General features: G+C 36.1%; 2 protein-coding genes across 2 annotated transcripts; one reads left to right on the plus strand and one right to left on the minus strand.

Moving 5' to 3' along the window:
• Positions 1 to 613: 613 nt before the first annotated feature.
• On the minus strand, positions 614 to 8,030 carry LOC121425221 (ankyrin-1-like). Its single transcript, XM_041621231.1, has 5 exons — positions 7,668 to 8,030; positions 3,496 to 3,645; positions 2,598 to 2,825; positions 1,736 to 1,948; positions 614 to 1,104 (listed from the first exon to the last, which is right to left on the minus strand). The coding sequence occupies exons 1-5, from the start codon at positions 7,936 to 7,938 to the stop codon at positions 614 to 616; spliced, it is 1,353 nt and encodes a 450-aa protein (XP_041477165.1). The 5' UTR covers positions 7,939 to 8,030.
• Positions 8,031 to 11,168: 3,138 nt separating this feature from the next.
• Positions 11,169 to 26,710, plus strand: LOC121425189 (BTB/POZ domain-containing protein 16-like). The gene is given in 16 exon segments (XM_041621192.1): positions 11,169 to 11,657; positions 13,004 to 13,070; positions 14,068 to 14,224; positions 14,990 to 15,174; positions 17,284 to 17,389; positions 18,251 to 18,428; positions 19,326 to 19,498; positions 20,105 to 20,219; positions 20,665 to 20,734; positions 21,165 to 21,227; positions 22,936 to 23,003; positions 23,660 to 23,779; positions 24,466 to 24,718; positions 25,505 to 25,606; positions 26,059 to 26,357; positions 26,496 to 26,710. Coding segments are annotated over 15 exon segments (2,040 nt in total). The 5' UTR covers positions 11,169 to 11,532; the 3' UTR covers positions 26,317 to 26,357; positions 26,496 to 26,710.
• Positions 26,711 to 27,808: the final 1,098 nt, after the last annotated feature.

The raw sequence follows: 27,808 nt of genomic DNA on the forward strand, positions 1-27,808 counted from the left end.
GTTTACTTTTTAGAAGCACTTCTTTTGGCAAAGACATTTCAAAGACATCTCAAGTCAACTTGCGAACTTGACATGGCTTGGTACACTTGACTGCACGCTGAACACAGTTGCAGCAAAGCATTCTGGGTTGAATTGCTGCAAATACACTGAAGAGCTTATGAAAAAAAAAATTCTTTTAATTTAAAAGAGAATCTTGAAAGCTGAAAAAATAATAATAATAATAAATAGATGGATGCTCGACTAACAGCAGTTAAAGATCTCAACATTTTCCCAATGCCAGTTCTGAAAAAAAATGTACACTTCAGATCACCTACATCAATTCAATTCTCCTTCGAAAGTCTCTTTCCATAAAAATTGTTACATTTTATGACATAATCTAATAACATCATAATCAACTCAAATATGCCTGTTATCCAGTTCAATGGCGACAAAGTCAGTTATAAAACTTTGAATTTCTGACTGAAAGTCCTCATATACCATGTAGGTCGGATCTCTTTGCATGTCTGTTAAAAAATACATACCTTCATACCCTAATTCATGTATACCATGATAATTCAATAAATATTGAAACGTTTTAAGTGGATTTTATCCGCTGTGACAAAAATTTCCATACTCAACATTTCAAGAGGATGTATTCCTTGAGGCGATCGGGAACAGCCAGCTCCCCGACTCTATTGAGACGTGTCGGTCTGAGGAGCCTCCTGATGCGAAGACGGCACAGATGTTGGAGCGGTCTCGGGTTAGAGAACAGAGTCTTTAGCATGGTCAACCTCTCTAAAATCTGTGACACTTGGCTATCCCTTGGACTGGGGTGGTAGGGTATCTCAAAGGAGTCCGTGGCTCGCAAGATAGTATCTAAGATGACATCGTCATCCTCGTCATCTTTGTTGTAGATCTCCTGTTGTAACAACGACCTGCCGTGATACTCGATGTTAAAGTCTGCTCCGTACTGCAGCAAGAAGCAGGTCAGTTCTGGGTCATAGCGAGGTCGGCCGGGGTCGAGGGTGATATGATCACGGGACATGTGATACTCGATGGTGTGTACGTGATGAAAGTGCTCTCCTCCATCCGACTTGAAGGCCACAAGATGAAGAGGTTTTAATCCTGAAAAAATATAGCACAGACCAGTGTGTTGTTAATACTACATGTTAAGAAAATTACAGTACACACACATAAATCACATCTATCCTAAGAAATGCATAATAAAATCTCATTCTACTAGTGAATTACTTGTATAAACATAACAAACTTTACCAGAAAAGGCTTAAAACTGCTTACAAGAATGCAATAAAACAAAACTTGTGTAAATCCTGAAAATCTAGATAACAGAAGAATAATTTAAGTCCCCTTAATTTTCAATGAAAAAATATAATATAATGAAACAATTATTGCATACAAACTGTACAAAACCAGCCCTGGAGGCGGCTAAACGAATATGCAACACCCGGTTTTCAAAAGCTGAGTCCACTCAGATTCCAATTCTGGATGTGATTTGAAGCCAGTTCCACACCAGCTCCAGTCCAGCAATTGGTATGGGTAACACCCCAAGTGACCACTGAACTAGAAATTTTGTATTTCTAGTATTTCATGCAAGAACAATGCAAAATGTTCACATGAGAAGTCAGGCGACTCATGGCATGTGAGTAGGCAACGTGAAGCCGGTGGCTCCAAAAACTGGTAGCGGGTCATCTTCAAACCAGACACCTATGTAACATGGGACTGAGAAGGCATTTACCTTTTCTGTTCGGAAGGTTGACCTCAATATCGCGGCCGTGCAGTATGAGAGTTCGTATAAGATCTGGTCCAGCATCACTTGTTTGTATCATAGCAAAGTGCAGTGGAGTATAACCAGTTGGATTAGCTGCGTTCACCTCCACCCCATAGTCTAGTAGAGCCTTTGTCGCTTTTAGAAGGCCACAGCGTACGCAGTCATGGAGTGGGCTATTTCCTGGTATGGTGATGGGGGGTGATAATTAAAAAATAATAATTTGGATTAGTCATTGCCTCAATCTAGACCTAGAAGAAGTGTTCAAGAAATAATCAGGAAAATGGATGAACATGACATTTTTATGACCCTGACCCCTTTCCCACTGACAGAATCAGTGTCCAAGCTAGAGACTTTGCAGTGGTGATCACAAGTTCACAGCAACAAAAAGTTTTTTTAAGGTCGAGTTACTTGTCTAGAAGCTGAAAGTGAACAAACATGGTGACTCTTGGAAATTGTCAAATCTTTGAAAATTCATTATATGTAATCAAATATACAAATGAAATTACTATTTTTCCATGCAAGGAGTTGGATTTGAAACACTTTTCATTTGGTGGTGGTCGTAAAAAGTGTTAATCATGAAGAATGGTGGTCAGATATCATCCGTGCGTGTTGGGCCCGACCACTGCAGCTATAACACTGAACAGGATCAAGGATAATGTTGGGACCTTTTAGATTTTCATTGCTGATTTATTACTAGTTTGGGGTAGTTTTGTTATCTAAATTAATAGAACAGATGAATTTTTAGATATTGAAAATCCAAATGAAGTTATTATTTGTATCACGGTATCTCGGTATTCTCAGTATGACATGCAACCTGACATAGACTGACCTGTGCCTATCGATGACTTAGCCGCTATCTTCTTTTCTTGAGACAGCCTAAGAATGGTGAGAGCACTCTCTTCGTGGCCAAGTTGGCATGCAGTGTTCAGACAATTCATTCCAATTACGTCTTTCTTGTCAAGATCAGCATGGCCTCGTTGTACTAACTCTTCAATGCAGTCGCTACGGTTCAACTTGGCTGCCATGTGTAAGGGTGTGGTTCCTCCTCGAAATGGCTCTGCAAACAAAGATGAGATATTTTGTTTTTTTTCTTTTTACATTTCCTGTTTAAACAATTCATAACCCTGTTCTGACAAAGAATAATAAGATGTTATTGAACACAAATAAGAAGTGCAGGTTTGTTTGTTTTTACTGGTTGGTGTTTTTTTCATTCCTATTGTCCTTTGTGATTTTTGTTTGTTTTCTTTTTCTGATGCAAAAGCCATTGATTTGAAATCATAGGTCTGGTTTCCTTTTATCCCCAAAAATATAATTTGGAAAAAAAAGTTGAAAAAGGAGAGAGAGATAGTCACATATTAGTAGTAAATGAGGCCATTACATTTGCATTAAAAGCATACAATTATCAAAATTTTACCTGCAAGTTTTGAGAATTTTAGTCTTTCAAGATAAAAATGTATTGAAACTTGTCTGTCTAATGACAAAAAGATATGACTTTCAGATAAAAATCAGTAGTCTCTGCATAAGCATTATTTTGACAGTCAATGAGGCCATTATCGTTGACAACCTTCAATTATCAAGACTTTACAGGTACAGGTACTTGTAATTTCAAAGATTCTATTCTTTCAAGACAAAAAAGTGTATCCATAAGAATAAAAATTGTCAAATTCATGACAAAAGATTCTTACTTTACCAATATTTACAACGAAATTGAACTATTTCAAGCTTACTTTTGTAGACACCAGGCGCGTTGAAGTCCGAAGTCTCCGCGTTAGCGTTTGCTCCAGCATTGAGAAGCAGAGTCACACAATCTCTGTGACCGGCATGGGCAGCAAGATGGATGGGCTGGACATGATACCTGTTCACGCCACATGGATCAGCTGTATCAAATACATTTCAAAAAGAACATAGAACTAATGGATTAAGATTGCGGAGACCTGGGGGGGGGGGGGGGGGGGGGGGGTGGGCTCTTATAGTCCAGTTTATAGCAATTGGGCACATGCCTAATGCCATGGTCACAAATTCCTTTATGAACACCGTACATGTACAAATGATTTCATACCATTTGTAACAATTTATAACCATTCATTATGTGATTTAATATAGCAGCAGTGCTGAAAACGACTACAGAATAATTATTCACAAAAATACCATTCATATGATAATGAAATACTTTGTTCATTGACCCTAAATGAGAGTTGACCGTAAAGACTTGTGCAAAACGATCAGTGATACTTGATTACCCTGATGTCCACATTTCATGAAATAGATCCATAAACTTTCAAAGTTATGATGGCAATACAACAAATACAGCCAAAGTTCTCTGACCTTGGTCATGTGACATGAAACTCACACAGGAAGTTCACTGATGCTTGATTACTCTTATGTCCAAGTTTCATTTACTAGATCCACATACTTTCAAAGTTATGACATTTCAAGAACTTAAACTTGGTTAAGAATTAATTTTGAATATGCAATCATAATCTAAGTCATTGACCCTAAATGATCTTTGACCTTGGTCCTACATGTATGAGGTGAAACTCACAAAAGATATTCAGTACATACTTGATTACTCTTATGTCCAAGTTTCAAGAACCAGATCCATAAACTTTCAAAGTTATGATGGAAATCAAGAATACCCCCAACATGGCCAAAGTTCATGGACTCTAAATGGCATTTGACATTGGTCATATGACCTAAAAGAAAAAATCAGGCAGGATGTTCAGTAACTAGGTCCATATGATTTTTTAGTTAAGATGGTTATTCAAAAAAAAAACACCTTAGTTTAAGATTTGATGATGATGCTGCCATCAAAAAAGCGGCACCTATAGTCTTGCTCTGCTATCTATGCAAGCGAGACAAAAATCATTCGTATGGTGTTCGAAAAGCTATTTGTGAGCGTAGCATACAAGATGTAAGTTGCATCTTGACTAAACAATAGTCATACAACAGCACAACTTATGACAAATAAATGTTTGTTAGTTGTTACTTGCAATATTGACTGTCCAAAGAAAGTCTGAAGCAATTATGTGATATATTGCTTATCAATTCAGGGATTAATTTTCCTGGTATGACATCGCACTTAGCTCCACATTTTAAAAGACTGCTAGTACAGCTAAACAAATATTAGGTGTAGCAGATTTTCTATGTAGGACTGTACATCAGAATGCAGTAACAAACTTTTCTCTTATGACCCAAAATATGCTAATCAAAATGTTGTAAACAAAATTATTCTTGGCAATATCTTTTAAGTTTCTGTTTAATCAGTCCATCCATACTAAAAACATTTATAGCCTTCATACAGTGTAGTTGAAGATTAAATTCAAATCAGAAGATGTACACATGATTTCATCAAAGTCATGTCAGCATATTGTTGATTCACGATTGTTTGCAAAACAAATTTTTTCCCTGGAAGAAGGCCTGGGGCTATATGGGCATGGTATATATCCTACAAAGTTTTAACATAACACATTCTTATTCTGTGCTTGCCTGAGGTAGGTGATCTGCCTTGAGATGGTGTACTGATCTCCCTCAGGGTTTATTTGCATGAACATTTTTTTTTAATTGTAAAAAAATAATATTTGAATAAGATGATTTGCATACAAGAGGAAGAACATGAATATAAATGACTTTCTAATGAATATAAATGAGCTATGAATAAACATTACTTTAATTTTACTATTAATTTCTAAATGCTAATCCATTGAGTAGGGAGTTCGGTGACTTTTTGAAATCTTGAAGGAATCCCAACAAATTTGGTACCATTTTAAAGCTAGTGAAATATGAAAAAGAATGGTGCATAAATCAACTCATGATGTCAAGCATCGACAGAGATATTTCTGTTTAAAGGGGAGAATGTGCAGATTTTTTTTACAGCAAAAGTAGATTTTCATAACTTACACAAAATGCAATGAATGGGACTGTGTAATACTTTTTTTATAAAGTGCAATGCGCTGCTATACACGGCAAGGCATGCATACATAATTTATATTATACATAATTTTATCCATAAAATTTCAAAGTTTCTCGTAGGGCTGGGACTAAAACCCGGGTACCCGGGTCCCGCCCGGAAGCGTCGGGTACCCGGGTAGAAAAATCAATACCCGATACCCGAAAATTGCTCACCAGTATAACGTACATTTGATTTGTATTGCGTAGTGTAAGACATGATTGTAAACTCATCACAAAAGTACACAAGTCTCATTCTGAATCTCACCAATTACCCTCGAAATATCCTTAAATATACTAGTTTTTCAAGTGATGACGATGTGACTGAGATCGTTCAATCGTCGCCATGTTTCTTTTGCAGCGCAGTGACGTCATCTAGCCACTGCGACGCAAGCCAATTTATGAATGAAAATATAGTAAGCATGCGCATTGCAAGCCTCAGCCCCACGCAGTATTCCGTCAAAAAAAGTCTGCAATACTGTGTCACCTCGTACCAAAATCGACCTAGAATTCCACTTTCTTTTATTTCATATGGATTATGAAAGGTATTCTCAGAGGATCTGTTTTCTCACCGATACCACACAAGTCAGCAAATTTTATTACTTCTTGCTTTTCCGTCAAAATCTTACGAAGTAGCGTCGATGTTGCATCGTGTTTGTGAGTTTGTAGAATCTACTGCTACGTGAACAAAGTCAATTGATTTCCGGGTTTCGGAGCAAACGAGGCGCCAGCCAATCACGTTCTTGATACCATTTTCAGTTTATCATAAACCGAAAATGGTAACACGATCGTGATTGGCTGGCGCATTCGACGCTCCGAAACCCGGAAATCAATTGACTTTGTTCACGTAGCGATAGATTCTAGAAATTCACGAACACGATGTAATATCGACGCTACTTCGTAAGATTTTGACGGAAAAGCAAGAAGTAATAAAAATTTGCTTACCAGTGCGGTATCGGTGGGAAAACAGATCCTCTGAGAATACCTTTCATAATTCATATGAAATAAAGGAAAGTGGAATTCTAGGTCGATTTTGGTACGAGGTGACACAGTATTGCAGACTTTTTTTGACGGAATACTGCGTGGGGCTGAGGCTTGCAATGCGCATGCTTACTATATATTCATTCATAAATTGGCTTGCGTCGCAGTGGCTGGATGACGTCACCTATGGGGTTTTTCCACCAGTCATATTTCGAGCGACATGATTTTCGGGTACCCGGGTACCCGCCCGAAAATTACCACGGGTACCCGAAAAGAAAAAAACCCGAAAGTCCCAGGCCTAGTGTCTCGTGGTATAGCCTATAGGTTTCTATAGGGTTTTTCCTCCCCCTCTAATGGCTTCATACTTGTTTTATACATGGGTGCACAGACAGAAATTCTGAAACTGAAAGTGGCATTTCATCGAACTCCCTACATTGAGTAGAGAGAGAATCAACTGAACCATGATTGAATGAACATGAAGAAAAAAAACATTGTAACTATTGCATGAGGAATGCAAGGCAGGAGGTGAAGGATAGCCATGTAAATACTTCTTTAAAGGGAATATGAAGTAGAGAGGAGACAAAAATGTTCAGCATGACTAAAGAAAATAAAAGGAGTCACTATGGAAGTGGAGAGATCAAACTCAAAGACAAAGGAATGGTAACATCAAAGGAAATAGTTCACATTCAATTCTTTGTGTTAAAAATAAAGTCTGTTTTTAATATATGTCAATACAACAAAATGTAAATCAAATGACTGACTTTTTAAAAATAAACTTTAGCAGACTTTAATAAAAAAAAGTTGAATCCAAAAAAAAAAAAAAAAACATGAAAGACATTCAAAACAATGAAAATGAAATGACAAATGTTTAAATCAAGAGAGACTAGACAAAGTGCAAGATGATTTGCTTTTATAAATTCAGTTCTAAAAATAACCAAAATCAATAATACTCTATTAGTAACAAGTATCATACCCCCATTGTCTAACAACAGCTGCGCAATCTTCTTGTGCCCGTTCATTACTGCGGCCATCAGCGGCCGCTTGAAGTTTTCCCCACTGGCAATCTGTGCCATCGCATACGCCTCTCCTTCCGGGGAGGCTCCCTTCTGCAAAAGGTCGATCACCGCATCGTCATCTCCAGACAGACAACATTGTACGAGTGCTGTATCCAGTGCTTTTTGTTGATTTACTCCACGATTTTCTTGGAAGAAATTCAGGGGATTGTGAAGCTTCTTCTTGGACATGATTTTTTTTTCAGATGGAATTAACTAAATTAAAGAGTAAACATGATGGTAATTTGTGTTCTAATTTGGCTCAGGCAAGAAAGAAAACAATGATGGTATGAGTGAGGAGACAAAACATCAAAGAAATAAAATGCACAGTATCCATCTCTAACGTTAGAGAGAATGTCCGCGCGGGATCCACTATATCTTTCTATTCCTCTTGCTAAGCGCGAGATGAAACAAAGGGGACAATTTAATCAATAAATTGATATCTTATTTATTAATGCATAATGAGGGCGCGGAATTAATGAGAGTGCAAATCGCGAGCTGAAATTGTTGATAAACTAGGGGATTTTAAGTAGTTTGTTGTGAAATCAATATTAACGTAAACATAACTCGCCAATCAAAATGCGAGCATACAGCGCTCGCTGATACGTTTTGACAATCAGACCTGAAAGGAATATTTTGAAAATTTTATTTAATCCACGAAAATAATAAGTACATGTACCTGATAAATCAAAATTTGCGAGCGCGCAGCGCGAGCAGAAAAGGTTAATATTTAGACCATAAAACTGATATTTTTACAGGGCACTTTATAAAAATCAATATGTAAATCACACAAAATAATGAAAGTTCGATTTCCGATGTGAAATATGTTTTGTATATTGACTTCCAAACTTGATATTTAAGCTCCATATCAAACAATTTATGTAAATCATCTAACAGGCAATGCGAGCGCGAAGCGCGAGCGAAAATATAATAATATTGCCATAATAATCAACACTTTGATTGTGGGCATCAACGGAAAGACAAGACAAGACAAAATTTTATATAGTGATATGAAAGATTCTTTTTATTTTCCAATTAAGTCTTCCCCTCATTTTATTCCTTTTTTATTTACTCGTCTAAGTCGTTTTCCTTCTCTTCTTTTCTCCTCTTTTCCCCTTTTTCTTTCTTTCCTCTTTTTTCTTTTATTTTTGCCCCGCAAATGGGGGGGGGGGGCCCTCCTGGATCCGCCTATGCGTATAAAGTGGATATCAGACGAAATGGGTAATGGATAGGTCTATGGCCTATATGAGAATTGGACTGGATGGCAAACTGTCTGCTAGTAGCCTAAGTGGCAATTTCAACGTAGACCATAAGATATCATTAGACGAACTGGTTATAGATCATTCAACAATCTGAGACCAATCGGACAAAATGGTGGGAATTGGCACGTTGGTCATGTTGGTGGTGGGAGTGATGTGGCGTGCGGACCGTTGTAATTATGAAAAGTTCAGAATGGAATCAAATTGCAAAATGAGTGACAAAAAATGAAAAAAAAATATTCCTCTTTTTATTCATTCCCTTCCATAGGCGGCTGAAGCGGGGGGGGGGGGGGGGGGAGGGACGTGTCCCCCTAAATTTTTTTTGATAACCTTTTTTTTTTTTGTCAATTTTTATTTCGTGCGTCCCCCCTAAATTCACGTGGACCCCCCCTGAAACGTGTGTCCCCCCCTAAAATTAGGTTGATGACTTTTTTTTTTTTTTTTGCTTGTCAAAAGTTTTTGGTTAGCAACTCCTAAAATTTATGTTGATAACCTTTTTTGGGGGCGCTTGTCAAATTTGTTACCTGTGTCCATCCCAAAAATTCAGGTGGAAACTTCCTAAATTTGTTGGCTTCCGCCGCCAATGCTTCCTTCCTTTTTTAATCCTTCCTTCCTTCTTGAATTCTCTCTCTCTCAGTCTCAATACTTTTTTCCCTTTTATTTTATTTTTTTAATTCCAGATGTGGCACTAATTGATGGGGAGGTTGTTAATGTCGGTACTTAATTAGCTGTGTAGTAGGCAGCGAAACCTCACATAGGTGGAGAGGGGCATGGGGCCACTTGACCCCAGTCTGCAGGCACAGACCCTGATTGAAACTTTGATCAGCAAGTGTGTCTCCACGCAGAGACTAGCACATTCAAAACTTGCTTTTTCGAGAAAGCCTTTAGTACACATGCAAGGCATGACTAGGCTGCACATTCAGACCCTTATCACGAGTAAAGGGTTTGCACAGCAGAGTAATTTTACCCCTCAAAAAAGTTCGCGATCAAGAAAAAAAAGTATTTAAGAAGGAAGAAAGGGTGAGATATTATTTTATTTTGTTAGAACAAAATTGGATTTTCATTTTTAAAAGAACAATAATTTTCGTTCACTTGCGACTAGTAATAAATTTTGTCCTATAACCCAATTGTAGCTCACTGCACCACGACTGGTGTAAAGTCTGATCATATTACCCCCTCCCCCCGGCGCGGTTCTAGACCATTTTTTTTTTTTTTTTTTTTTTTGGGGGGGGGGAGGGGGGGCTTCTTTGGGCTATAGAAATTTTCGAAATTGCTTCATTAAATACAATGAAATAGTTCACATAATTATTTAGAAAGTTTTTTTAACAACAATAAGTGACATTGCAATGATATTCTTTTCTAAATCTTGAGTTTTCTTTTAAAAAATAGGTCAAAATATGCAAATGAGGTAAACCACGTGATCAGCATCATCATAGTTACTGGTCTTGACCAGTAATTCAATTTCAAACAATAAATGGAATTATTTTTGACCAGTTGACTATGTCAGAGGAATATATTTTTTAATCTTGATAAAAGGAAATAATTATTATAATAATATCAATACTTGATAACGATTCTCTGAATTGCAAGATTCATTTTCCATAATTCGTAAAATGAATTTGACTTGAAATAAAGTCATTATTTTTATTGGACCAGTTACACCAGTTTGATGAGAAACAAATTAAATGGTATTAGTACTTTGCTTTAACTGGAATACAATTGTGGGACTGGTCTCCAGTTGATTTTCACTGGTCCATTAAAAAAAACAACTGGCCCAGTAAATACTGGAAACCATTAAAAATCGAATCTACTGGAAACATTTATTGGACCAGTAATACCAGTTTGATGAAACCCAATTAACTGGTTTTACTAATTTGCTTCAATTGAAATACAATTGTTGGAACTGTTAACTCCATCTAATTACTACTGGTCTATAGTTAAAAATCAACTAGCCCAGTAAAAATCTACTGGAATCCAGTAATAAATAGATCAACAACTTTTAGATGTTTGTAAGGATTTCGTCTCAATAATGTTTGAATTCAATTTTTATTCTATATTGCAATTTCCTCCCCAATAGACCCCCCCCCCTTCTGCGCCCCCAGGCTAGCCCAGCCTAGCCTGCGCATGGGATCGGAAGTCCTAACCTTAGCAACCGTTACTAACGCCATCATTTCCACACGTGAGGCTCCACTTCGAAGGTTGCTTTGTAAACAATAGCAGTCGCAGGCAAATGGAAAGCGCCAGCGAGTGCTGATCATCATCGTGGCCGTAACTTCCCGGGCGCGATTACACCGTGTCCCGTTCTTTTGGCAGTATCAGCGCTGAAAAATGGACCCAAATAGTCTACAAAATTTTTCTTGAGATTTGAATATTTATTAAAGATCTCTGAAAAAAAAGGATCGTCAAGAATGACATTATTGTCAGGAGTGTGCTTGCTCGTGATTTAGTTAGAAAATAGTGAAAACAAAGAGATTTTGCAATTTGAGACCATCTGATTTTGCAGTGGGAAACGTCAAGAAAAAAAAACATGGCTGAGACAACTGTGCTCCGCAATATTTCTTCGAGTACATCGCATGCATCTGGAAGACTAATGTTGCCATATTTACCAACAGAACCTCCAAGATTTAATCCTCGTGCACTTTCTTATTCCATGTGAGTAGATTTTCTTAATCTTGGCATTGACTGGAAAATAGGAGGATGGGGGGGTCGGGTGTCCGGACACTATATTTCTGAATTCAATATTTGTAGTCATCTTCTATTTTGTTCTTTATAATATTTCCTAACATTTTGTACTAAAAATTGCTCAAACTTTGCTTGTAAATTTTTCCAAATGACTTTCTAAAATCAATCGTCTGGACACAAAATGACTGGGTATAACATTTTTATTGGACCAAAGTCGACATTTATTCACAGATTTTGTTAGTCACAAAGCCAAAGGAAAAAAAAGTGAGAAAGACTGTGGTAAAGCCAACTAATTCAGTACAATTGGGCATTGTGGCATGGGCCTGCATGTAATCCAACCCATTTTGAAAAGTTACAAATTGATTAGACAGGAATAACCGTCGTTTCTGGGGATTTATTCAACAATTTCTGACATTTTACAGTGGAGCCAACGTAGTTCAGCGGAACAACAAAAATACAGAGACTGAAGCTTTTGGTCTACAAATTGATTAGACAGCTGGCAGCCGGCTGTTTCGAGGGATTGTTAATTAACATTTTTAATTTGTTTTTATTTCTCCTCGTATAGAGACGGCTCGCTATCGTGCAGCCACCATTCGGGGGTTAACAATGCAAAATGCCCTGACGAGGCTCATTGATTTTTGTCATTATTTCATAAAAATATATAAAAAGAACTGTACCAAAATAAAGATAAGGCTATTCTGTTTTGGCCTGAAATGCACCAAAAACGGGGAAAAGTAAACTTTAAAGGGAAAAAACAGTGATCACTTTGGCTGTCGTGCAATTACTTCACTTCCCTGTTTTATCCAAACTTGATAAATAAACATATGGCCATTGAGTCGATCCTGTACAGATCGAGCTAGAACTTCGGTCTGTGTATTTGGTGAGTGAAGCCAACAGAGTTCGGCGGAACAGCCAACATAACAGAGACCGAAGCTTTTGGTCTACAAATTGATAGATCTACAAAGAATGGAGGTTTTAGCCCTGGTCACATCTTTTGGATGGTGATAGTATTGTTAAACTTATGTGAAAGGTCTGTCTCAGATGTAAATAATCATATCTTATTGATACACGTCTGACAAAATTCAATACCCCCCCACACAAACACACGCAAGTGCCAAAAGAAAAAGACAACAATTTATGATAATGCTTACAATTAATTCATGTCAAGAACTAACATTTGTTACTTCTTAAAAATGCCATCTTTTCCAGACCTACAACCTGCCTGTCAGATATGCAGTATAAGTATGATGGCGAGTTAATTTATTTAAAATCTGAAACTAAATAGAAATATCAATATTCTATTTTACATACTGTAGGGCCCTTCAAAGTGCTCCTTACACGGCTCTCCGAGGTGTTGTCGTCGATGGAAGGCAACCACCACGGGTAAGTTTAAAGATAAATGCCAATTATGGTAATGCTTTCAAAATGAGTTTGTACAGAATCCCGTAAAGTGACCAACTAAGTGTCTTTTTGCATAAGTACAATGATTATGTGCCAAAAGATACCAAGAAACTCGGTCATTGCTGAGAAAAATCAGTGTTGGATTCGAGCAAAATATCAGGTATTTTCCCAAGCAATTATAACACTATCCCACTGTGTTGACAATTTACAGTGTGATTGTTTTTCCAGCTTTGATTTCATGAAAATACTTTTTTTTTCAGTTTATGTCACTGTAGTGTACAAGATTAAGATCATAATGAATTCTCGATTTTTACAGAAATTTTCTCATGAGATCAGTGTTTATAGCAGCTACTATCATTCGACTTTCCCATCCTAATACGATTGTTTGTCAGTTTCGGTCTCAAATCAGAGGGATGATAATTTGAAATTAATGAAGAATTGCAACAGTTTAGTTGGTTTGGTCTATGAGGAATTCATTTAGGATTTTGAATTTGTCTGGCCCATGTTTCATAGTGACACTGACAGCTCCGATGAACCAGTCAATCGTAACTATGGAAATCCATCGGTGTCATAAATTTATCAACAGGAAATTTGAACAGTATCCTTTATAAACAGCGAAGCAAAGTGAATTTTCAAGAAAAAAAATGAATGTATGAATATACATCATAGTTCGAAAATATTTTGAAGAAACGTTGCTGACCGTCCATAGTTGTGATTGATCTGATCAGTCACAATTCTTTGTTAGACAAGGCCCTTCAGCTTGATTGCAAATGCCTACACTATATAAAAATGAATTATTTTTCATCATGAATAAGGTCTCTGAAATTATTCAAGTGCAATTTAAGCTTCTTAAGAAAAAGGTAAATCAAGATGCTACATACTGTATACCTTTATAATCATAATACTTTCATGCATTATTGGTTTAATTTTAAATTTGTTAAGACTAAAGAGAATTTTTATTTTTCTTCAAATTTGACAGCATCCCGAGTCTCCACGCTACAGGATAAGGAAGCAGGTCGGAGGGACCAACAGGTGGAGGCTCCCGGAGTCACTCGGAGGTGATCTTCTGGGAACTTCTCAAGCCATTCGATCCATCAACGAACCCTATAACAAGAACACTATTGCTATTCTATCAGGTAACATTCTAGATAATGGCAAGCCCTGATTAACAATTATTTTTTTTATCAAATGCCTGGAAATATAATTTCTTGGAAGTTAAGTCCCCCAATTAAGAATTAGATTTACGTGGGTTCATTGTGGTTTGTCTCTACTAGATATTTGATTTATCAACTCATTATTGAAACATGCACAGAATCTTAAGATGATATAAATGTGGAGCTTTTCTGTTGAAGGTTTCCTTGTGCACTCATGATAGGAAGTCAGGGTCTTGGTGAAGAAATAGATGTAAAGCCTAATCATCATTTTCCCCCAAAATAAAGTTTGTCTTCCTTTCTTATACTCTTGTAAAGTACATCTATTCCTTGAAGCTGGTTCTTATGAAAGTATTTTGTGTTTCACATGTCAAATATATTGTCACGGTTAATTGCTGATGAGAATATACAGTGGAATGTGTTGATTAAATCCCAAATCTTAATATCCAAATACGAAAGTGATGATCTTATTCAATTTTTCCGTCCAAAACTGATTTAATTTGCTTCAATTAGGCATTTTTTTTTCATGCAAATGTCCTTGAAATTGAATGGAAATGATAAGCAACTGATTTTAAAATGTATGTCATTATTGTTTGGTATTTTATCTATATACTTAATGATATAATCTCAAATTGTACTAGTTAAAGACATTTGAAGCATCGTAGACTTGTAAAGGAGGCACCATTTGGTTTTTCTTCACTGCATAATCTTACCTTTCATCTTGTCTCAATTTTCATTGTTATTCCTTAGCTGACAACCCTGCTACTACGACCAACCGTGATCCTGATCGTCCCTATCAGTTCCATTCCACTGAGGGCCACGATAAGCCGATGACAGCCCCTCAGTTTGCCAGCGAGAGCTGGTACAACCAGAGAGGGCCCAGTCCACAGCCTCCCGCCACCGCCCCGGTCCATGGGAAGAAAACAACACAGTAAGTTCTCTTTAAAGAACAAGTCCACCCCAACAAAAAGTTGATTTGAATAAAAAAGAGAAAAATCCAACAAGCATAACACTAAAAATTTCAACATTTTTCTGGGTTGGACTTGACCTTTAATTATAGCCTTTGTTCACAAAGGAATTGCATTTTGATTTAATCCACATTTTGATTTCACAGTTGTATCATATCTTGGCTTGATATGACATAACGGGTTCTTACAGCTACAAACAAGTGATCTCAAAATATCTAAGACAAATCAAACATCTTGTCTTGTTTGTTTGACCTTAACTCAGACAAGAGGTGACGCTATATAGGGGAAGGCTGGGTAAGTTGTGACAGTTTTTGCTTTTTGCATGTTAGAATTGATATGATTAATAATCTTGTCGAAATAAGTACCTTGCCTTGAAATTTAATTCTTCTGAAATATTTTCCACCTATATATAACTTTCCATCCCCACACTGAAAGTCATCGTGACCTTTGAAAAAAAACGATGTCAAATGGCTCAACTTGCCCCATATATGGGGTAAGTTTGAGCCACCTTCTGGGGTAAGTTGAGCCACAAAAACTATGTACAAAATGTATGAGGGGAGAACTAGCATGTCAATTTTTTGTTTAAAGTTGTTTCACTTGCTAATTCTCTATAAATACTAACATCCTTTAAAAGGAAAAGAGCAGTCATGTAAATTAGCTCCTTTCAGCCAGCATTTCAATCGATTTTTATGGTTTGTTTTTTAAGATACATTACCATAGGAATTACCATGGCTCAACTTGCCCCATGCTGTTTGGCTCAACTTACCCCATTCCGAACTTAGTGCGATAATTTTGTATCCATACATTTATTATGCATCCATCATATAAAAGACTATGACAAGAATGAAGATCCATACCTGGACTAATAATGTTGCTATCATGTATTTATTATATTTAAAGACGTGTGTGTTTATAAAGCACTTATCTATTTCACACTCTTTTTTACTTTTTTGGCTGAAATTCATATTTTTCCCTCTAAAAAACTACTTTTTGTTTCAAAGTTGAAAACAATTTGGTGGGGTTAGGGGTTATGCTATGGGTCATCAATACATGACACCGCCACAATGTCTGACTCATTCATTATTGGCCTGGGGCTGGTGGCTCAACTTGCCCCTATGCTCAACTTACCCCGCCTTCCCCTACCTCTATTCTATTTGTACATGTTTGCATGTACAGGTACGTATGTTTATCCATCGTGGATTGTAATTTCTGCTCAATTCAACTGCCATATGCAATATTAGACATATGCAATATTAGACAAAACCTACTTGAATTGAACTAAATTTAATCCAATGTTAAAACGGATGCTCCAGGCTGAAGATATTTATATCTAAATAAATAGAGTAAAATTTACAAAGCAAAATGCTGAAAGTTTGATCAAAATCGGATAACAAATATAAACAGAGTTATTGAATTTCAGAGTTTAGCAATATTTTTTTAAAACAGTTGCACGTCGTCATGAATATACAGTAGGTGGACTGATGATGTCACATCCTTACTTACTTTTTTCTAATGTTATTACATGAAATCATATTTGTTTCATTTTTTCATACCTGTGTAAATGATGTGTTTCCATTATGATGAAATAAGTTGAGGCAATATATAACTAATGCACTTAATAAGTTGTTAATCCAATTGTTTTAGTTCTTGGTAGAATTTTTTTTAATAAACCTAATTTCATATTATGAAATACAAAAGAACAAGTGGGGATATGAAACATTAGCCCACCTAGTGAATATTCATAAAGACATGCCTAGAACTGTTTCACCGGAATAATGCAAATCTTTAAAATCTAATAACTTTATTAATTTTTATCTGATTTTGATCAAATTTCCAGCATTTTGCTCTGTGGATTTTACTCTATTTAGTGAAATATGAATATCTTTAGCCTGGAGCATCCCTTTAAATCACATCATGGTTTGTGCTTCAGTTTAGGGCAATCGGATCTGTAAAGGTATATGAAGATGGACGGATAATATGGACAGAAGGACAGAAATGAAACGGAGCCTTAAAGTTGTGTAATTTTTTGGTTTCAAACACATTTCAACAACATTGATTGATTTTTTATTTTCACAGACCCCTGCTCCGATAGAGAAGTTCCGACCGATGTCTGCCAGGTCCCCCACGCCTGTTGATATCTTTCACTATCATTCTGCTCCCGTGCACAGTCTGCTCGGGCCTGGTGAGTGCAATAGCCTTTCCTACATGACGGCTTCTCTTAGCCCTGTAACTTAGAGCTTTGTTATTGATCATGGAGCTATTTTTTTTTACGATTGATCATACTCAATCAATGCAATGAATCATAGGAATCAGCCTTATGATCAATTTATGTACTGTACCAATGCATAGATCTTTGATTGTGCATCCTGTTTAATGGGCACAATGTTGCATACATGTAGCTCACATTTATCACAGGCCTAAAGCCTAACAATCACAAGAGTGAAGGTGATATAAAATACAGCAGTTTTTCAGAATACCCACCTAGGCCCGATGCAAAATTGTACAAGTAATTGCATCTTTAAATTTAAGATAGATCAAGTTTCTTGAAAACAGTACTGCAAAACTTCATACATTATATAGCAAAAAGTCTTAAGTATAAATATTCTACCTCATATTGGCCACAATCGCACAAACCTGGGTCTGAATATTATGGATATATTTTGTATTTGGCTCATTGCTGACACCACCATACATCTCACTTCAGTCTCTGGATACAAACTGATAGTTGATTGCATCTTTCTTAAAGAACAAGTTCCATAAAGACACCCAAGTTTAACTTAGACCACAGTTTAACTCTGCTAAATTTATGGGAGCCAAAAATTAAAAAATTCTGTTTATATTTGGTATTTATGATGTTTACTATTTGTTTTCTTTTGATTACATAAATACTGAAAATACCTCAGTTATCATTCCCAGAAAGTTATGAAAAATTTGAGTGTCAAATGAATTATTACAGTGGATTTGTACTGTTTTACAGATACCTTAGCTGCAGATATTACATGTTTATTGATTTATTTTTTATTTGTCCCATTGCCTCCGCCAGACATCTTGCTTCAGTGTCTTGATACAAATTGGGAGTTGCACCGTCCGTACATCCGCAAGGCATCCACCCTGACACAGTTACTGCAGAAAGCTATTGATAAACCACATGAAGAACTCTATTACAGAGATCCCATGTCTGCCACCGTAGACCAGTATATCAGCAAAAGTCAGTTTTACAGGTGAATATGATTGCTTTATTATTGTCATGGATTTAGACCTTAAAATTTTTGGAATTACAGCAAATCAAATAGTGGTCCAAGATAGTTGGACAACTTGTTTTGTAATTGTAATCCATATCTCTGCAATATTTATTTCTTGAATGAAATGCATAGATTAAGTTGGATCGTCAGATTAAAAGTTCGGCTTGCCTGATATGAAATCAATACACACAAAAAAAAATCATACTTTGGAACCCCACTTATATTGATTATTTTTTGAGAAGCTGGAAAACCGAATAAACTTAGAAATGGAACCGTTGGAAAGGGTTAATCTAAATTCCATTTAATGCATTTGTGAATACATGCATACAGTACACTTGATTCAAGAATTAAAGGGGAAGTTCAACCTGACAAACAAGTTTATTGTAAAAATAGAAAAATAATAAAAGATATTGATGAAGGTTTGAGGAAAATCTATTAAAGATTTAAAAAACTATTAGAATTTAATTTGTGACATCATAGGCGAGCAGCTTCCGATCTATCGTGAGTATTAAAAAAATCAATCAAATTACATTTTCTCAAAAGACGGAAAATAGTATTGTATCTTCAGTATATCAACAAACAAAACTATTTCACACCTGTTTCTGAAAGAGAAACAAATTTATAGTCATCATTAATCATTGAAAAATTGAAATTCATGCATTTAATATGACATAACATATAGGGCAGCACAGCTGCACGGGCATGTATATGACATCACAAATTAAAAACTTGAAATTCTAAGAAGTTTCTTAATCTTTAATGATTTTCCTCAACCTTCACCAATATTTCAATTTTTTTTCCTGGTATTTTTCAACAAAATTTTCATCAGGATGAACTTCCCCCCTTTAACGGCTTCCCTGTTCTTGTTTGTTTCAGCTCTGAATATCAGAAGATTAGCAGAGAACAGAGTACCCGACAGGCCCCCCCAGACAACGTCAAACAGACCTCCAAGAAAGACATCAACCACCCAGCACACGTCGTAGCCGCTAGAACTAGTAACATGGTGAAACTCAAGCTGAAGATCAAAGATCCGATGGTCTCCAAGGAAGGTATGTAGGAATGTAAAGGGAAATGGGTAATAATGCAGGTTCTGGTGGTACGATGCTGCTGCTTCTGTGACCACGGCTCCTGGGTTGCAAAGAACTATTGCCACTGTTGCCCTTACTACCATGTACTCAGAATGCTACTGGTAGTGATTCTTTTACTGCTGATGTTGCTGCTTATAGTAGTGTTCCTGCTTCTTCTGCTAGTAAAATTGCTTTTTGCTATTTCTTGCCTGATATAGTCACTTGTGCAAAATCGTCAGTTGCATCTTTTATCTATATTATCATAGTCAGTATTATCTTCATCTTTATCATCCCAATCATTACGATCCTTATCATTATCGTTCCAATCATTATCATTATCAACATTATCATCAGCATCATCATCACCACCAGAACCACCATCATCATAATATTAACATGATCGTCATTATCATCATCATCATCATCAATCGTCATCGCCGTCATCATCATCACTTTCAACACCCCATCATCATTGTCATCATTATCATATCATCATCATTATCATCATCATCATCATTCCAATCAATATTGTCACCATCATCATCATCATCACCTTTCTAATCATTGGTATCTCATGTTTGTTTTCAGCTTTTGCCATCGCCCTTGGTAACCTATACCATGAAGGTGTTGACCCGGAGAGGACCGATGTGGTTGGGGTTCTAGCATCTGCACACGCCTTGGGATTCTCAGACCTGGAACGGAGGTAGGTAGCCCACCCTCTTTCAAAGAATTTGAAAATTCAGTTTCACGGGAGCTTTTCATGTTTATGGTAAATATCAACCCTAAATTGGATTGAAGTACAAGAGGTACATGTATTCTTCCAGCCAAATCTCAGCACCCCCCCCATAAATCCATTCCCACTTCATTTCTTGTGGATATTTTTCATCATCCTCTATTTAGATAGGGTATACATATCGCTGTACCCTATGGCACTATGGTCGACTTCTCCTTTCAAGCAAAAATATAAAAAGGGGTGGGGATGGACATAGTTTAATGGTCAAAGTTTCTAGGTAATCTTTATTGTAGTAAATTTATGATAATTTGCTATTTTGTGCACTTATTGAGAACCTTATGAAACACCTCGTGCACCGGAGGCATTCATACTGATTTGACAAAATTCTCTTCCTCTTTCTTTCTCTCATCAATAGATGTGCTGATATTATGATGGATGACATACAGTCAAGTACAGTTTGTAAATATCACCAGGCAGCACTCAAGGTAATTCTTTATTTTATTTTAATATCTATTATAGTATTTATCATATTCGTTTTGATATTTATCTGCTTTAATTAATTACAATGAAAATACAAAAATTTTCTAACAAAGAAGGCCCATTTGGCAAGAAACAATTGTAAAAAAAGTGTAGCAATATTCTTATTTTGAAGAAAACTATTGTTCCTGTTGTGTGTTACATAATGGATTTGATGTATATTTATTAAAATGATACTTTTAACACAAATAGGAGAATTGTTAGCTGTTGTAATTTCAAATTTATTTAAGTAAAAAATCTGGAACTTTTGTTTATATCTGCTTAGTTTGCAGAGAATAGCCTGAGAAGAAAAACTCTATATTTTGACACTGAATATTACATATTTTTGTTTGATGATATTTATTAAAATGTTTGTCATGTTATATTTTTCCATTCCAGTACAAGATTGGTCAGGTTGTGAATGCCTGTGAGCGTTGGTTAGAACTCAATCTTGTTCCACAGGTAAGGCAATAGATTTTTATATGTGACCGAAAAGGCCAAAACCTTATATACAAATGTATGCAACACGCATTTGTGCTGGTTTATAGTAATAGATATTTGCCCGTGATATTCATTAATGATTTTGTCAATTTACAGAAACAAGATACATGTAATGAATTTTGTATTTGAATTTATGCGCTTGTAATTCACCAAATGTTAAAAAATACTTTATGGACAATTATAATTGTGATAATTATACTTGAATTATACTGAAAATGCATAACTAACTTTATTATAGGTCAAGTCCACCTCAGAAAAATGTTGATTTGAATCAATAAAGAAAAATCAGACAAGCACAATGCTGAAGATTTCATCAAAATCGGATGTAAAATAAGAAAGTTATGACATTTCAAAGTTTCGCTTATTTTTAACAAAATAGTTATATGAACGAGCCAGTTACATCCAAATGAGAGAGTTGATGATGTCACTCACTCACTATTTCTTTTGTTTTTTATTGTTTGAATTATACAATATTTCAATTTTTACGAATTTGACGATTGGGACCTCCTTGCCTGAAGCACAAAATGTAAAAATAATGGAATTCCACGTGTTCAGGGAGGAATGAAACTTCATTTCACATGGCAAAGACAAGAAAATCAAAATATTTCATATTTCAAACAATAAAAAACAAAAGAAATAGTGAGTGAATGACATCATCGACTCTCTCATTTGGATGTAGCTGGCTCGTTCATATAACTTTTTTTGTGAAATGAAGCGAAACTTTGAAATGTCATAACTTTCTTATTTTAAATCCGATTTTGATGAAATTTTCAGTGTTATGCTTGTTGAATTTTTCTCTTTTTATTCAAATCAAGTTTTTGTTGGGGTGGACTTGTCCTTTAAGGAAGCATGTTGTGAAGGGACTTGGCAGATACTTTATCTTAGGTCTGTTTTATTTGACAGTTAACACACCTTTGCTTCTCAGCTAATCAAATAAAGGATAATTGGCAGATCCGACAAGTCAGATGAGAACTACCTGATGATGTTATCAGGCTGGGATCAATAGGTATCTTTAGATCCCATACCTGAACGAATGCTCTAGACCATGACCACATACTTTAGTTCCTGTGCCTCTACACGGACTAGCAAATCTGTGGACACGTACAGAAGAAGAAGAGAAATGTTGATAAAGCATGCCCCGGAAATCTCAATGTGCTCTACTTAAGGCCACCGCACACCTTACGACTGTTCGCGATCCGATTTTGGAACAAATCGCATTTTACTCATTTTCTGAAAATGTTAATGGAACATATCATTTTATTTGAGGCTGAAATTAATTGAAAGAATACTAACATTACCATTTTGAAAGATTGCAAGCCTTTATTTTGGAGTAAAGGCCAAATTAGTTTCAAATCGTAGCCAGTCGCACGACTGCTATGACGTCATTACGACTAGATATTAAATTCGCTTTTATTCTAAGAAGGATGATAGCATAGTCACAGATTTGAACATAGGTATTCGTATGATGATTCAGAACATTACACAGTAAGATATTCCAAGTCTCAATATTAGCATCAAATTCTACTACATTTTATTCTGAAATCAGGTCGCAGGCCGATCGTAAGGTGTGCGGTCGCCTTTACTCTGGCTATGACAGAGCAGTTGCCACTCACTGTGTAATTCAGTTCAATTCAATTTAATGAGTGAATAATTTCTTCTCTATCCGCAGTTGTCTGTTCAGATTCAGCTAAGGCAGTTACCCATAGAACTTCTTCAGAAGATAATCAAATCAAGCAGGTTAGTCAATTCAAATAAACTAGTAATGATAATGATATGCAACAAATACATGTAGCACTTGGTATAGTGGTTCTAAACACTGCATTTCATTACCCCAGTTTAAACATGGCTACCCTGATAAGGTGCTAGAGTATTAAAGGAATTTACTTTTACCAGGTACCCATCAATCCTATATTACTAGGATGGAAATATTTGCACTTGTCTTCAGAATCCAGCTCTCTGCACTTGCTACTCATTTCGAGCTTTTGAAATATTCTCTTTTTTTGAAAAACAAATATTTCAAACAAACTCTTTGATGTACTCCTCTGTTGGAGTTGTCATATTTTATGCTTATTTGGAGCATAAAATAAAAAACGGACAAGTTTTTCCATATTTTATTTTATGCTCGAAATAAGCATAAAATAAAATACGGAAAAACTTGTCGATAATTGTAGATTTCATCAATTCAAGCTTGCAGGAAAAAATATTTAGGATTGATCTATGTGATAATGGTGAAAAAATCAAATGCGTGCTCTAAAAAGTGAAAAAAATAATCACCTAGTATATCTGGGTACAAACCTATGCAATCACAACACTTCTATCACACAACGTGACATCATATTTAGTGCATGCAGAAGGCTGAGGCTGTCCTTAATGATCCTTTTCCTTTGCTACAGGTTCTTTACGTTCAATGAATACTATGTGTATAAGACGCTGTGTTACTGGATCTTCCTTCAGGAGAATGATCATCTTCAGTTAATGCCATCTCATAGTACTATCGTTACCTTCTTCAACAGGTAATTACTGGTTTAAACTGCATCAGGGTTCTGTTTCATAAAGACTTGTTATAGTAACAAATGCGAAATTTCTATAACAAATCTGCCATCAGCCAATCAGAAAGAAGAATTTCAGTAGCTTTTAACTGTTATTGCAAAGTTTTTATTGTAACAGGTTTTATGAAACGGGCCCGAGGAGTGTTTCATACCGATTTAAGGTTGACTGCATTTCCTGTATGAGTTTGAATGTGCATATTGTAATTAATAACATTTATTTAAAACTGTCCGATAGTGAATGTATCAATGAGCTTGATTGGGATGATATTGACGATAATGTGAACAATGTAGTGATTTGTGTAATGAATTCAGTTTTCTCAAATTCAAGTCGATGTAAAAAAGGATTGTTCTTATCGTTCTCGGTGTAATCATCATCACCATCATCTTCAACATTATCATCATCATCGCCACCACCACAACTGCCATCTTAACTTCCACCAACACCACTACCACCTCCAACACCGACATGGTTACCACCACCATCATAATCTTTCTTTTCTCTCCATCAGTATGTCATATTTCAGTGCCTTCATCTTCCTCCTCATCAGCACCCCCATCCATTATAATAACTACTACCAAGACATCCACCACTTCCAACATCACCACCACCACCACTGCCTTAATTTCTTTCTTCATTTTCTCTCCTTCAGCATGTCGCGCTCCAGTGCCTTCATAGAGCAGGAGCGGGGGCAGCCGTACGCCGGCCTCTTCATGTCGTTGAGGATGAGCGGTATCACCGACACCCGACACCTGGACGACATGCTCCAGATGAACGTCGTCCCCAGCCAGTGGATCCTGCGCACCCTGACCTTGCACTACCACGCCCTCCAGGGAGGGGGCGATATGTCCCTGATGCAGGACTTCAAGAAGGATGCCATCAGACTCGGTTTCATCATTGAACTGGTAAGTGGGATTCTGGCATCGTACTAATCATTATAATCGCTACAGTGAACGGCAGTGGTCGGGCCCAACTAGCGCAGAAGATTTCGGACCACCACTAATCATGAAAAACACTGCTTCCGTCCAACACTAATTTCAAATGAAAAGTGTTTCAAAACTATCTCCTTGAAAAGAGGAATTGCTCTTGCGTTCATTTCCATCTTTAATCTTGTTTTATTTGCATAATTTACATCAGATATTGTTATATTTGATAAATATCTGTTTATTGTCAAAAATTTACTAATGTCAGATTGTTATTACATCTCACTCAGCCTGAACAAACTTTGTAATGCTGTGAAATAGCGAAAACTACTTAAGTTGAAGTAAATTCCCCAAATAGTGAAATGTCAACCCACTTTGTCAATGAAAAAAGATCATTTTAATTGTCAATTTTTTGAGGAGGAAAATTTTGTGTCTACCATAACATAACACTAGGTTACATTCCATCTTACTACTTATTGTAGATAACCAAAGCTAGAAAATAGGTATATGCTGATTATCATTTTGACATTCATTTTAGTGTAAAGTATACACTCTTCGCCACAATAATTTGATAGATGCTCATACTTTGCTGTCATATCAAGAAATGTTTGTTTTGTTTTGTAATTAAGCATTTCATACTCCAATCATTTGTATCATCATGCATCACTTAAATATTAGCTTGAAATGACCCACCACTGGGTTCTTGTGAACAATTCCTTAAGTGTGTGTTGAAATAATAATTTTGTATTTTATTTTGTGTATTATTAGGAACCTCGCTACCACTGTGAAGTGGTCTCACTGCATGGATTTCACTTTGAGCTGAAAGCACAGCGTGTTGGCAAACAGAACTCGTACCAGTTCTATATCCAGGTGAGTTGTACGCTCTATTTTTACAGAATTATGAAATTATTACCATATTAGGAAATGCATATAATTAGGATTGTTTGCATGCTGTCATTCGTTTAAGGGTATTTTATTTTCAAGTGGGAAAAAAAGAAAGTATATTTCCTATTTATGATTGATAACATCTAGTGGTAGCTGCCTCGCAAATATATTCCACCTCAAATGTTACCGCTAGCCCCAATTTTAAACAGCATGAGCAGACAATAATACAAATCAAAAGAAATCAAAGCAATTGTTTAACTTTTTATCAATGAATAGATTGATATTAGTTATCAATCATTTTTTGCTCAGTTTTGTTCTTGAAAATAGATGTGTAGTAGGAGTTCGCTGTATTTTGAAATAATCTAAATCATTAACTTATCAATCTAATCACTTTTAATCTGAATTTCCATATAATATCTTTATTATTGTCCTTACAGCGCCTGAAGCCCCGTGACCCCGCCCTCTCCTTCCGCGTCTGTGAGCGTCAGACGTTCTCGCTGCGGCACGATCGCGAGGTCCTCTATTCCATCCGCATCCAGTGCCGCATCAAGGGCCAGGATTATGCGTTCAACACGGGCATCCTGGGAAAGCGGTTTGGGATTGGACCTAAGACCTGCAAGAGCGAGGTCCTCACCCTGGAGGGACTTTGCTTACCCCTCTATGTCACCTACTCTATTCTTTTCCCACCATCCTAAAGAGAGAGAAGTTTATTATCCTAAAACAACATGCTCTGGAGGTCAAATGTTATGGAAAGCCAAAGTCTTATTCATATATTGGACTTTAACATTCTGAAACTATACGCTATAGATGTCAAATGTTATGGAAAGACTTGTTCACATTATGCTTTGAAGTGTATTATCATGAAACTCTGGAGGTCAAATATTATGGAAAGCCAAATATTTATTCACATATTGGACTTTATCATCTTGAAACAACATGCTGTGGAGGTCAGATGTTATGGAAAGCCAAAGTCTTATTTGCATATTGGACTTTCACATTCTGAAACTAAATGCTATAGAGTCAAATGGTATGGAAAGCCAACACAGTAGAAGGATAGATGGAGATTTCCCCCCCCCAAAAAAAAAAGAAAATGAGAGTGAAAATTGAATAAAGAAATGAATAGGAATTTTGAATTAAATAAAGTAAAAAATGAATAAAATGATGATAAAAATGAATAAAATAATAGATAGATAATAAATAGTAAGCAGAACAAGTGATCTACAGAATTGAATTCTAAGAAAATCACTACTCTGCAATTATTATTGTTTTTGCATGTAAGAAAAACTTGAGGGCCCAAAGTTTTATTCTTAAAACTAAAAATTTTAAAATGTAAAATAAATTAATTGAGGTTATTATTCGGGGGAAGGGGGGGGGGGTTAGTTGACTAATGGATAGTAAATTAAAATGGCTACTTTATTTCTCACCAAATATACTCACTTGTATTGGTTTGGTAATAGACCTACAGAGCACAAGCCGATATTAAGTCATGTATTTCAGACTGGAATCAAACAGTTTGTTTTCCGTGTTGTTGCAAAGAATGTGAAGAACATGTAACAATGAATGTCTAAAAAGAATGTGAACAAAAGTGGAACGGGACAACTTTGGACAAATATGAGAAATAATAAATGACCAGGCAGATGTTCTTGTGATTCAAGTTTATGCATTATTTGTTTTATTAATAGTGAACATAATGAAGATAAGAGCTACAAACAGGCTGATATAGATATAAGTTCTACAATAACAAGGCAACCTGAAATACTCTTCATTCCATTATTAATGAAAAAAAAAATGATAACAGAAATTTATATATTGCTTTATACAGATGTTTCTAAGCACAGTATATTTATCACCATTATTATTATCAATGCATGACGTTTATCTTATACATTCCACCTGTCAAGCTTGTATTATGGAAAGCATTTACAAATTTATTACAAAGTATTAACGCTCAGTATTTAATGAGGTGTGTGGTTTTTGTTGATGTTTACACAGTTAAAGACATAATACAAACCTGCCTTTAGCTGTGTACGAATGCCTGATACTATTTGCATTGCATTGAAATTTCTATATATATTTCACTGTATATCGTGTGAGTTAGAAGGTAGAAACAATTTTAAACCCGGGTGTAGTGGTCCACCTGCACTCCCCCATTAGTTAAATTGGGAGGAGAGACCTGTGGGCCATAGT

Source organism: Lytechinus variegatus, chromosome 12 (genome assembly GCF_018143015.1).
Source record: "Lytechinus variegatus isolate NC3 chromosome 12, Lvar_3.0, whole genome shotgun sequence".
Classification (NCBI taxonomy): Eukaryota; Metazoa; Echinodermata; class Echinoidea; order Temnopleuroida; family Toxopneustidae; genus Lytechinus; species Lytechinus variegatus.